Source organism: Oreochromis niloticus, linkage group LG9 (genome assembly GCF_001858045.2).
Source record: "Oreochromis niloticus isolate F11D_XX linkage group LG9, O_niloticus_UMD_NMBU, whole genome shotgun sequence".
In the NCBI taxonomy this organism is placed as follows: Eukaryota; Metazoa; Chordata; class Actinopteri; order Cichliformes; family Cichlidae; genus Oreochromis; species Oreochromis niloticus.
The window spans coordinates 12,658,966-12,671,705 of record NC_031974.2 but is presented as its reverse complement, the minus strand read 5'-3'; the positions used below and the strand labels follow the sequence as shown (position 1 = coordinate 12,671,705).

Genomic DNA, 12,740 nt, shown 5'->3' with positions numbered 1-12,740 from the left:
TTATTATTATTAGTGGTAGTAGTAATAGTACGCTGTTGTCACCAAGATTGCGCAAGAACTGACCGAATATCGCAACACTAGGAGTAAATAAGCTGAGATCTCTTTAGAGCCTTAAGAAAAGAATAAAAGAAAAACCTGTTTCAATTTCCTTCCTCGGACCTGCCCACCCGTGCCTGCAGCCCACTTTCACGAATCGAGCACACCTATTAGGGGGTGAGACTCAAACTTTCACGTTAACTAATCAGCTTTCTCGTTCACCGGTAGCCTAGCAGTTGATTGGTTGGAAATCCTGCTTGTCAAGTCTGACTGCACTTTGACGTTTCCGCCTTGCTATGTTTTTTTATCTACAGGGACTTTCTATGAAAATTTGGGGCTTCATGTGGAGGTGAATCAGTAATCAGTAACTAAGTTCGGGTTTTGATGAGGTACTTGAGTCTTGACTTTTGAAATCCAGAGACATGTCGTCTTTAAGGTAAGCAGACTTTACACAAACCTCAAAATCCCGCAGTCTAAACGTTTTGGAGTTTGGATTAAGGTTGCATGATCGATAAATGTATGAAATACTCTTATTACGTCGGGTTATTTATTAATACGTTCATGACTAGATTGTTGTTGATAATGTTTTCTTTGCTGCGGGTGGTTAAAAGTTGAACGAGTTTTCTGTTTAAGCTACAGTTGTGTGATTGCGTGTTTTGCCGTATCACTCCCGCGTTGCTGATTGTGACATTAAGTCTGGTTTCTCAACATCCCAGAAATGTCTTCCGGCGCAGCTGGTCTTGTGATGAAAAGCTGGAGGGAAAAGTTGTTGTCATCACCGGAGCAAACACTGGCATCGGCAAAGAAACTGCCATTGATCTGGCAAAGAGAGGTTCGTCTGACTGAAATCATGAAATTTTAAACCTTTCTTAACGCTCAACTGTTTTTTTAAGTGGTGGTTATTTGTGTTACGTATCAGGATATGGAGTTAGTAGGAAAAAGGAAATATTAGCAGGAAATGTTGACTTTTAGATGCACAGATAAAAGAAAACAAAGAAGTAAACCTTGGAGGAAACTCATTCAAACCCCACATAGAAAGGCCTCGCCTGACCAGCAAGTTCAAGGTCAGGACCTTTTTGCTGTGAGGCCACAGTTGGATCCACTGCACACTCCACTGCTGCCTCTTAATTGGTTGCAGGTGCGGAAGTGAATTTGATTAAGATAGATGGATGTTTCTGGCCATCTGTTGAGTATAAATCCATCCGGGCATGGCATGCCTCTTAAACTGTTTACCCATAACCCTGAACTGGATCGTCAATGGAGATCATAGTTACATGCAAGATCTTGATAGTCCTAAAAGTTGGGAAATATTTTTTTTTTTACTGCTGACAGTGTGTGCTTGTGTTAGATGCCTGTCCAGGGTTTACCCCGCCTCTCACCCTATGGCAGTTAGAATAGTCTCAGTAGCAGTTGCCCCTACCACCATGAGTCCTCCCTAGTTACTGCTAAGCTCCACATACATGTACACTCCTGTGCTTCTTTGTGAGTGTCTTGTCACTCTCATCTCCGGTCCTACAGGTAAGAAGAGAAGTTAGTCATATCCAGCATGTGTGCCACCCTCCTCATCAGGCCCCGCTCCCCCAAACACACTGCTCCACCTCCCCCTACTGCGACCGAGCACAGGAACCACGCCATGCCATCAAGAAAATAATTACGATAAAAACAGTTTATTTAAACACAGATCTGCCAGTTTTGATTCTCCTGTAGATAAATTATAAGGAAGGCTAACACAAGTTCTATTGTGCTACGTAAATTCTGAGCATGACTCACGCGTGGCAATCCTCCACTCCCATGATGTTGGTATCATTGTTGTGCAACATGCGACTGTCAGGAAAAGTAGCTGAGTAATGGAACAATTTGGAACCAGTTCCTGATTTAGATCTTTAGGCACAGTTCTTGTTTGGTATAGTACATTTTTCTTTAGTTTTAAAGTAAAATACAAGGGCAAAATGAACTCAGACACAGAGCATGAAGTAATGTGTTGGTGTGTCTTAGTTAAAAGAAAAATGAATAATCGTGGACAATTATTCAACAATAAGAAATTGAATTTTTGACCTATAGGAGTGGGTCTTCTTACAGTCATTTTATGAAATTGTGTTGCTTTGTCAGAACAAAAATATACACACAGCCATTCACTCTTTTAATGAAAAGGCTATGTTTTCAGTGGTCACTTTACTGGTTACACCTGTTCAAGTGCTTTTTCAAGCAAATATCTAATGAGCCAGTAACATGGCAGACAGCAGTATTAATGTTAATTAATATTTTTTTAAAATATTTAGGTATGTGCACATGGCTGAAAAGCCCTACTTTGGAATGTTGTGTAACAGGAGAATTACGCAATTAAGGTTTCTGCCCAGAAATTAGCAATTGTGTTCTTTTCATGTCGACAACAGTGTCTGAATAATGTTTTAATCTGGGAATGGTTAAAAGGCCATTTCCAAACAATACGAAGTCCCTTATTTTATACTGAGAAAGATTATTAAGAAATATTCAGCACAGTTGCCAATTTTCTCAGCAGTGAATGTCCCAGGAAATTAATGCCAAGGTCGTGCAAAGCTCAGAGAAATTGCAAAAAACCCAAGAGCTACATCTCCAACTCCACAAGCCTCAGTTTAATGTTAAAGTTCAGAAAAAGACTGAACAATTGTGGTTTGACTGGTTGGAGAAAAGTATCTGAAGAAACAAGACTTCTGGAACAATGTCTTTTGCATAGATTAGAACAAAGGTTGACCAGTGTTTGGCAATAATGCACAATGCCACGTTTGGTGAAAACCAAATACAGGATGGTATCACCTACACCTCATGCCAACTGTAAAGCAAGGTGGTGGAGGTGTGATTATTTGGGTTTTGCAGCCACAGGACTTGGGCACTTTGTAGTCATTGAGTCGACCATGAACTAATCTAGTGTATCCAAAATATTCTAGAGTCAAATGTGAGGCTGTTTGTCTGACAGCTCAAACTTGGCCAAAAGTGTGTCATGCTCGCTCGGGCCACTTCGGGGGTGGGGTGCCCTCGGCATCTTGGCCTGGGGCTCGGTCACTCTGGCACAGCTGGCTGCCGGCGGAGCTCACGGGCACATCACTGCAACCCTCCCTGGCTTCTGCTCCGCGGCTGCTGAGTGACCCCTCATCTGTGACTGTCCTCAGCTCTTTCTGGGATAGTGGCGCGGCTGCCCCTCTGTTGGTCTTCCTTGGTCTCTTGTGTTCTGAGGGACTCTGGATGTCTGGAGTCTTGATCTCCTCCACACTTGCTTCATGCCCTGGAGGACGGGGCATGAAGCAAGCAACATAAAAGCAAGCAGTTTATACAATCATAAAAGCATAAGACATAAACAAATAAAATAGCAGAGTGGAGAGGTTATGTGGGATAAGCTATTTTGTACAATTGGGTTTTTAGTTTGGACTTAAAGAGAGAGAAGGAAGAGATATTTCTTAAATCAGGAGGTAGGGAATTCCAGAGTCGTGGAGCAGAGCAGCTGAAAGCCCTGCTCCCCATGGTTGCAAGACGGGGGGAAGGGACGGAGAGTGAAAGGGAAGAAGAAGATCTGAGACAACGAGATGGGGCGGTGATCTTAACCAGATCAGAGAGATATGGAGGAGAGAGATGATGAATAGCCTTAAATGTGTACAAGAGTATTTTGAAATTAATGCAATATTTGACCGGGAGCCAATGAAGCTGCTGCAAGGCAGGAGTGATGTGGTGGACAGAAGGGGTCCTGGTGATGATACGGGCAGCAGAGTTCTGGACGCGTTGGAGCTTGTGGATGGATTTTTGAGTAAGACCAAAAAAAAGTGAATTACAATAATCAATCCGGGAAGTAATAAGGCTATGGACAAGAATGGCAGTGGCATGTGGGGTGAGAAAAGGAGGGAGACGATTAATGTTGCGCAATTGAAAATATGCAGACCGAGTAACATTATTAATGTGTGAATTGAAAGATATTGAGAAACGTGGTTGCTTCTGATATCTTAAGTGATTATTTTTCTTGTTTCTTACTGTCCCCATTGAAAGCTTTGCAAGTTATGGATAATGTAATGTGCACATTTTGTCATGAGAGGGCGCTCTCCACCCACTGAACTACACCTTGCTTTTATGTATTTTCGCCATGCATTCAGTGCATGTGCTGTTTTAACTCTAGTCTTTAATTTTTCTTTGTAGGGGCAGAAAAGGTGATCATAGCATGCAGGGACATGGAGAAAGCAAACGCAGCTGTGAAAGACATCATCGAAAGCTCAGGCAATGAAAATGTCGTTTGCATGAAACTTGATTTGTCAGACAGCAAGTCTATACGAGAATTTGCTGAAGCCATCAACAAAGGTAAAATGATTTTCTGCCTAAAGAAACATCCATATGAACAGACATGAAAAGTTGCATATTTTTAAACGCCCCCTTTATGTTTTTTTTTCTTTTACTTATTTCTACAGACGAGCCAAAGCTGAACATCCTCATCAACAATGCAGGAGTAATGGTCTGTCCCTTCGGGAAAACAGCAGATGGTTTCGAGATGCAGATCGGTGTCAATCACCTGGGTAATTAGATCATGCCTCAGTCACACCTGGCCTGACTTAGAACCACATTAGTACAGACTAATCCTTCTCCAGGCTTTTTGTTTTTGGGGGACAGTGTTGACAAATGAAGTTTTATCCAAAACAATTAGCAAGTCCCAAGAAATTTCCAAGATTTCTTTAACTGGGGTGAAAGAAATCAGAAAATTATATCTGAGGTAAAACTCAAATGGAAGCACACGAAAGCTGATTGAAAATTCTTTAAAGGTTTTTTAATAGTTAATAAATTACAGTCTGCTTATGACAGGACATATTTAATTTTGCTCAGTGGTAAAGTAAATAACAGTGCCTCACATCCTAAATGACTCGAGGAGCAGTAGGCAGTGCCTTCAAACCACTCTGACCCACAGTGCTGTGCAAAAGTCTTAACCCACACCTTCCACTTCCACTCCTTTGTATTCTTCTTCCAAGGAAGCAGACTTTTTTTTAATTGTTATTATTATTTTTTGGGAACTAATAATCATTCAAATATAAAAACTGACTTAACTTAACAAAGAGCCACTTTTAAATAGTATCTTTTGCCAGTTTTTTGCAAACAGTCTGTCACAGTAACACATAATTTCTTCACATTTTTTAGCTCTATCTGCAACAAAGATGACACAAAGATGACACAATTTGACAGGCATAAAATTATATTTGTGTACCAACAAGGTGATTCCCAAAGATTTCAAAGTCAAAAACCTACTATGAGCAGTGGCCCAAGACTTTTTTTTTTTTTTTTTTTTTTTATGGTATTGTATGACCTTGAGTGCAATTTCCACCCATGGCTGCATTAACATGGCAACACAATTTTGAGGGTTGCATTCAAATTTCAGGTTGGATCTGATACTTCAGCCTAAATGCAACACTTATTTCATAATCAGCATTTTTATTACTTTACTGCAGAATGGTAAAGTTTAAGCACATGCTTAAGATATGACAGACATGAAGTAAAAGGTCAACTTCCAGATAAGAGATTTGACGTTACAGTGTACTGCATTTCCATTTACTTCTAGCCACACTCACTTCAAAATTCATTTTCCTCAGCATGTGTGTGAAGCCCTGAAATCTCCATATATAGTAGTTACATTGATTTGCTTCTATAATTAGACACCGATGCAATAATATGTTTAAAGAGGTAGATAGGGCTTTGGTTAAAAAAAAAAGAAGTACAGTTTATCGACATTGCTATCAGAACATTTTTCCCTACCAAGGTTTAGTAGGCCACTCTAATGAGTCATTACTGTTATCACTCACAAAAAGAGTCAAACAAGCAGTACCAGCAATGTTAATGGGACTACTTAATGCTTTTAAAAAATGCAATATTATTAATATCATGTTAAAAGACACAATGAGGTACATGTTTTTGCCTTGATTCATATCTACCAACAATCACATTTTTCCCAAATTTCTCTCATATTTTAAGACCATGTCTTGGAAGCTTCCCATTTTGCTTTTTCTCCCAGGGAACTCCCAGAATTTTGTTGAACCAGTATTATTATCATGATCATTTTAATAATTGGAATACATGAAAGAATACGTTTTGTGTGTTTGTGTAAAGTTGCACAATTGCAAGGTTGTCTATAAAACAGTTCACACACTAAATACAGTCTGTACCCGTCTGTTAGAGCAAGCTGGCAACCCTCAACCTCGTTCAGTGTGTGTGTGTGTGTGTGTGTGTGGCTGATTTCTGCACACATGCACCAGTTTGATGCCATCTCATGTCATATCCTTGCAAATGTTTCGATATATTGCTGCCCCATCTCCCATTTCCCTAAAAATATGAATAAATGAGGGGTGGCTCAAGCTTTTTGTATGATACCATGTTAAAGTCTGAACGCAACAGTCCTTTCATGAACAACATTTTTATAACATTACTGCAGAACGGTAAAGTTAAAGCACATGTTTTAAATATAAGATGGGTAATTTAACACCAACTTCTAGATAGGAGATCTGAAGTTATCGTATACTGCAGCTGGTCTTATAACAGCTCAATTTAAATTCCAATTATTTTTCTTTTAGGTTTTATTTTTTTAAGTTTCATGTACTTGTAGCCAAACCCACTTCAAAACTCTTTTTCTTATTATGTCTGTTCAACACGAACATTTTAATTTATGACAGTTTTATTGATTGACTTCTAAAACACCGATGCAATATATTAAAAGAGGCCGATAGGCCATTGGTTAAAATCAAAGAGTACAGTTTATTGACCTTGCTATCTGATCATTTGTAGGTCACTCTCGTGAAGATATTTTTTTTTCTTTCAATAACTTCCTTGTCTGGAACCTTAGTTCCTATAACATGTTATCACTGTTATTGTTGTCTCTCACAGTAACAGGTTAAAAGAAATCAGGATCTACGGTATGTAGTGCTTGTGACTTATTAGAGGGCACAAATAGCCAACACTGTGTTACCCATGCAGGCATGTTTTCAATATAAGATGGGTAATTTAAGGCCAACTTCTAGATAAGAAATTTGAAGTTATAGTATTCTGCAGCAGGTCTTACATCAGCTCAATTTAAATTCCAGTTATTTTTATTTAGGTTTTATTTTTTTTTAAGTGTCATGTACTTTTAGCCAAACTCACTTCAAAACTCGTTTTTTTATTATGTGTGTTTAACACGAACATTTTTATTTATGGCAGTTTTATTGATTGTCTTCTAAAACACCGATGCAATATATTTAAGGGGCAGATAGGCCACTGGTTAAAATCAAAGAGTACAGTTTATTGACCTTGCTATCTGATCGTTTGTAGGTCACTCTCGTGAAGATATTTTTTTCTTTCAATAACTTCCTTGTCTGGAAGCTTAGTTGCTGTAACCTGTTATTGTTGACTCTCACAGTAACAGTTACAAAAAAAAATCAGGATCAATATGTAGTGCCTGTGACTTATTAGAGGGCACAAATGGACGACACTGTATTACCCATGCAGGCCACATCGATGCAATGTAAAGTTACATTTCAAGTGAGGTGCAGTCTGGTTACCCACATACCTACCAATGGGTTAGATTATAAATCACCTGTCATTAACTGTTGTTTGGCTGTTTCTGCTCTGAGACTGGAAAAAACACAAGATTTAAAACTGACGAGTCAAATCATTTGCGTATACCTTCATAATTATAATGAGGAGTTATTTATAATGAGGAGTTTTGACTTGTTGACTAGTTGCAACAATATTTTCTGATTCCAGCTTTTGGAATCGGTTGATTCCGGAACCACTGATCATCAGTTAAAATGTTGTTTCCAACATTTCCAACCACAGACAATGAATTCGTGTTTACTGACCATCAACATGATGCAACATGAGATGTGTCACCAAAATTTTACACATCACAGGTGTCCTCATGGTTATTATAGAAATTTAGTTTTTAAAAAAGTTAAATTTAGTTTTTAAAAAAGGATTTTACCCTTTTAATTATATTTAGGGAAATAACTTCACACATCATAAGTCTGATAAACATCCCCCATCAACACCACCCACCAAAAGAAACAGACTCAAAACTTTTAACTAAGATCTTGCACTTTTTAATTTGATGTTTTTGTGCAGAATTAGTGCAGCAGGATAGCATCCCTCTTGAAGTAACAGGAGCCATTTGTGTTGTTGGTTATTTAATTTAACGTAATTAAATTATAAGCTGTGGGTGGTCTTTGTAACACATTCTCTCTCATGATATTTATTTGATGTAGTACATTTATTGTGAAAGTCTTTAGCAAGTTTGGTAAGTATTTTGGTAAGTACGGTATTTCGTAATTAGTAAAGTGTCACTCTTTCCAGATGCATTACCCTCACTCTGTTTTCTGAAACTGAAAATTGGATTTTAAAGTCATATTTCCTCCTCCAGGTCACTTCCTGTTGACATATTTGTTGCTTGACCTGATTAAAAAGTCGGCACCAGCTAGGATTATCAATGTATCTTCCATGGCTCACTCCTGGGGATCCATAAATCTAGAGGACCTCAACAGTGAGAAGCATTACGACAAGAATAAAGCCTATGCTCAAAGCAAGCTAGCCAATGTCCTCTTCACCCGCTCACTGGCTAAACGATTAGAAGGTAAATAATGCACCTTGCACCTGTCATTTCTCTCTTTTAATTTGTCAGTTTTCTGTTTAAATCAAATGCATAACTAGTAGCTTCATTTTTAGTTATTTCATTCACTTTTTCCTTCCTTTTAGGCACAGGCGTGACGACCTACTCTCTCCATCCTGGAGTTGTTCAGACTGAGTTGTGGCGTCATCTGAACGGCGTCCAGCAGTTCTTCATGAAGATGATCAGTCCTTTTACCAAAAACTCTGTCCAGGGAGCGCAGACAACAATTTACTGTTCTGTTGACCCATCATTGGAGAAGGAGAGTGGCGGATACTACAGGTACACTTTTTGCTGTAACACACAGAAATTATATTGCAGCTTGTTACACATAATCTAGTAGCATATTAATACAGTGGCTTTCAACACTTGTAGTTTTGGACCAATGAAAGTTAAACATGATGTTTAACTCATCAGTTCAGAGTAAAGAGTACTTTCTCAGATTTTGCAATGCAATCTAGAAACTAAATCAGATGAACCGTAAAGATATTTGCCATGAAGCAGTTATTTAAAGGTGTGAAATATGAAGCGAGATAAATGTCCAGTTAAAGTCCGAGTTTTCTGTGTCACAAAAGTGTCCCTCTTTTAACCTGGATAAATCACCCTGGTGACCTAAGCTGAAGACATAAGCTGTTCAGGAACAGGTTATGTTCAAGGTTTTAGTCAAAAATGTAATTTACATTAACATTTAATACCATGTTTTAAATGCAAAATAGATTCCCTGGTAGTTGAATACATTTCATATGTGAAACTTAGACGTGAATTACTAACATCACAAATGAAGCTAAGCTGCAGGGTTACAGCAGTGTAAACTGTGCACGTATTGTCACCTGAATGTGCTTCAATTCATTTGGCAATGCAGAAAACGTTGCATGTTTGTATACTTGATTCAAATCTGCTGCCAAGTCTCGTTTTACACTCCTGGCAAAGCAGCTTCTAGAACACAGGATAGAATAGGATTTCCTCATTGTTACAGTAACATGTACAACAAAATTAGGTGCAATCTTAAGAGTGCAAAGATCATTAACAGCAGTCTATAAACTGTAAAATATGAACTATAAAAAAAAAAAAACTATATAAGACATAAAAAAGACAAAAACAACCTGTCTCCATTCTCTCAAATTGCACAACCCCTTATTACATCGAGCACATTCAAGTGGACATTGTAGCATTTTAATGCTTTTTATAGCTCTGAGAAAAAAAACAGCGATTCAGTCCTTCTGTCCTTTCTCTAACTGCGCTGTCTGGCAGATGGTAAGAGTTCAAAAAGTAGGTGACCAGGGTGAGATGTATCCATTATGGAATTTTTAGCCTTTTTAGAATCACTTTTATTGCCAACAATATATACATCTCTATATAAATATTACAAATAAATACACAGAAAAGGAATGTATTCAAACTACCTACAGATAGTTTGAATGCATTTATAACTAATGTTTAATATTTAAAGGAGAGTGCACATTTGTTAAGATTAAAATGTCCATTCTTTCACTCTATGCACTAAATCTCAAGTTTAGCAGTTTTTTGTAGCATTAATCTTGCTTCCTATATTTGAAACAGTGTAACATTTTACTGGGGGTTTTTTTGTTGTTGTTGTTTTTTTAATCTTCTTTGTACATTGTTATCACCTTTTTATAGTCATTATCTGATAACATCTAGGCGGCACCCATAGGGATTATTTTGTGGAGAAGAGCCATATGAAGCATGAAACACCAGTTTTTATGTTAGTGTGCACAGATCCTAAAACAAATATAGTTTGTAACCATCACCGATATCTGTTATCTCTGACTGGGGTTTTAGGCTTTATCAAGTCAGCTAAAACATGACTGTGATGAATTCCCATCGTAGTACAAACCTCTGGACTTTGACTGCAAAAGATCCATTCGCTTCCGCTTATCCTTCTCAGGGTTGCGGGGGGCGATGGAGCCTATCCCAGCTGTCTTAGGGCGAGAATCGGGGTACACCCTGGACAGGTCGCCAGTCTGTCGCAGGGCTAACACACAAAGACAGACAACCATTCGCACTCCCATTCACTCCCACATTCACACCTATGGGCAATTTAGATTGATCATTTAACCTATCCCCGCCAACTGCATGTCTTTGGACTGTGGGAGGAAGCCGGAGTACCCGGAGAGAACCCACGCAAACACGGGGAAAACATGCAAACTCCACACAGAAAGACCCCGGCCTGATGGTGGAATTGAACTCAGGACCTTCTTGCTGTGCGGCAACAGTGCTAACCCACGATTTGCAGGCAAAATATATGAAATAACAGCTTCTCTCCATTAAAGAAAGTTGGAAGCAAAATGACTGATTCAAATGCAACAGAGAACAGAAAGTATTTAAAAACTGCAGGATTGTATTTTTTGATTTTCTTAAATAAATAAAAAGTGTAGTGTAGCTCTCTTCACGACAACACAGACACAGGTCGGTTCTTTGAAACGAGCGTTTATTACTTGAGCTTTCTCTCCTCAGCTTCACCATCACCAGTACGCCGATACACCAATACGCCGTGAGAACTGGTCACGAGTGAACAGTACAAACCAATTAGCAACTTTACAGTACACATATGAAGTCCAAACACAAATAAAAACATTTCTCAAATGACAAATACCTCGTTGACTGCTTGTCCTGAAAAGAGGTCCTTAAGTCCTTGTGTTACTTTTTTTTTTTTTTTTTTGTAAACTTTTAGCTTAACACGCTTCATGAGAGACATCTGCTCCCTCGCAGTCCATGAAAAGTCTTGTGTACTCTTGTTAAGGGTACACAAGGCTAGTGTCTCACGAGACACTAGCTCTTACACTTTACACATGTACATTTCAAATAAAGACATTTTAACACAAACTATATATATATTCATGAAATTATGTAACTAATTACAAATTAATCATCCACATCATGAAATCTACACAGAACATTTTTTAACAGCATTTACATGTAGATTATTCTACAGTATTCGGTTACAACTGAATAATCAATTCCTAAAACATTTTTAAAGGCAAACTGTTGATTCATTGGGTATTCTTCATGCTTGCTAGCGTACAAACTTAGAAAAAGTAGCCACTGTTAATGTTGACATATAGTCTTTAAGTAACAGGTAACTGACAAGCAGAGTGTTATTTGCTCAGTAGATGTTACCAAACATAAAAAGTTCGTGTTACACAAGTGAACAAAGTGCTCATGCGATACATCCTTGCTTACAGTGACTGTGCTCCTGCTAACTGCTCTGCGGCTGCCAAAGACGACAACGTGGCGGAGAAGCTGTGGGAGCTGAGCTGCAGTTTGCTCTCTTTAACGTGGGACTGAGGCATTCACAACTGAAAATAACATCCTGGCAGTATATTCTGTTTCTTTATTACCTGATTATTTTATTATAATGTAGGTAAAAATGTGCAGTTGTCATTATCTAAATCTGCTTACAGTTTCAGATTTTTCCAACACTCCTTGTATGCTGTTTTCAGCATCATTTCCTGAGCACTTATGGGCACACCAAACTTTAAACACTTTATCTTTATCTCAACAACACAGCTGTAAAACTTTATTCTGCACCTTGCAGTTTTGACTTTTTAGTTGTTCCTTGGAAATAATTTATTATGGTCACATTTGACTTTGACTCACACAGTGAAACTGGTAACTACACTGTAATTCTGTGAATAGCAAGTGTAAGATCAGTGGAAATCTTAAAATCCTGATTTATAAAAATTAAAAGAAGCTTAAATATTTTCTTTATTAACGTTTAATACAAGGTTTGTAATTAATTGGATACCATCTGCACGATAATCAATAATAGACTGTAGTCTTGTTTACATTGTTTACAAAAACTTTTCTTTTTGCTTTCTGACATTAAACTGACTCATGGAGAGCATTCATTTGTTTCTGTCTGCTTTCAAAAATGTTTTAGGTTAATTGTGTTATCTCCTGTATTATATTAGTGAACTGGATTAATATCACCTGATTTTATGGCCTCATTAATCCATAAATGATGTCTCACAGGTTTGATGCCCAGGGACATGGCATTCATCAGGTATAAAGTAACTGCATCACCTTCATTTTCACCCGTTTTCATCATCTTTAA

The 12,740-nt window shown here is 38.1% G+C and overlaps 1 protein-coding gene across 1 annotated transcript; it reads left to right on the top strand.

Annotated features, from left to right (window-relative positions):
- The first annotated feature begins 309 nt into the window (after nucleotides 1-309).
- Nucleotides 310-12,530, top strand: LOC100698458 (retinol dehydrogenase 12). Its single transcript, XM_003439276.5, has 7 exons — nucleotides 310-472; nucleotides 753-868; nucleotides 4,195-4,353; nucleotides 4,461-4,565; nucleotides 8,423-8,632; nucleotides 8,755-8,947; nucleotides 11,869-12,530. The coding sequence occupies exons 1-7, from the start codon at nucleotides 459-461 to the stop codon at nucleotides 11,969-11,971; spliced, it is 900 nt and encodes a 299-aa protein (XP_003439324.1). The 5' UTR covers nucleotides 310-458; the 3' UTR covers nucleotides 11,972-12,530.
- The last annotated feature ends 210 nt before the right edge of the window (nucleotides 12,531-12,740 follow it).

Excerpts from the sequence above, each read along its gene's own strand:
- LOC100698458 (XM_003439276.5), top strand. Across the intron at positions 4,354-4,460 it reads TGCTGAAGCCATCAACAAAG|ACGAGCCAAAGCTGAACATC; the intron begins GTAAAATGATTT and ends TTATTTCTACAG. Across the intron at positions 8,633-8,754 it reads ACTGGCTAAACGATTAGAAG|GCACAGGCGTGACGACCTAC; the intron begins GTAAATAATGCA and ends CCTTCCTTTTAG.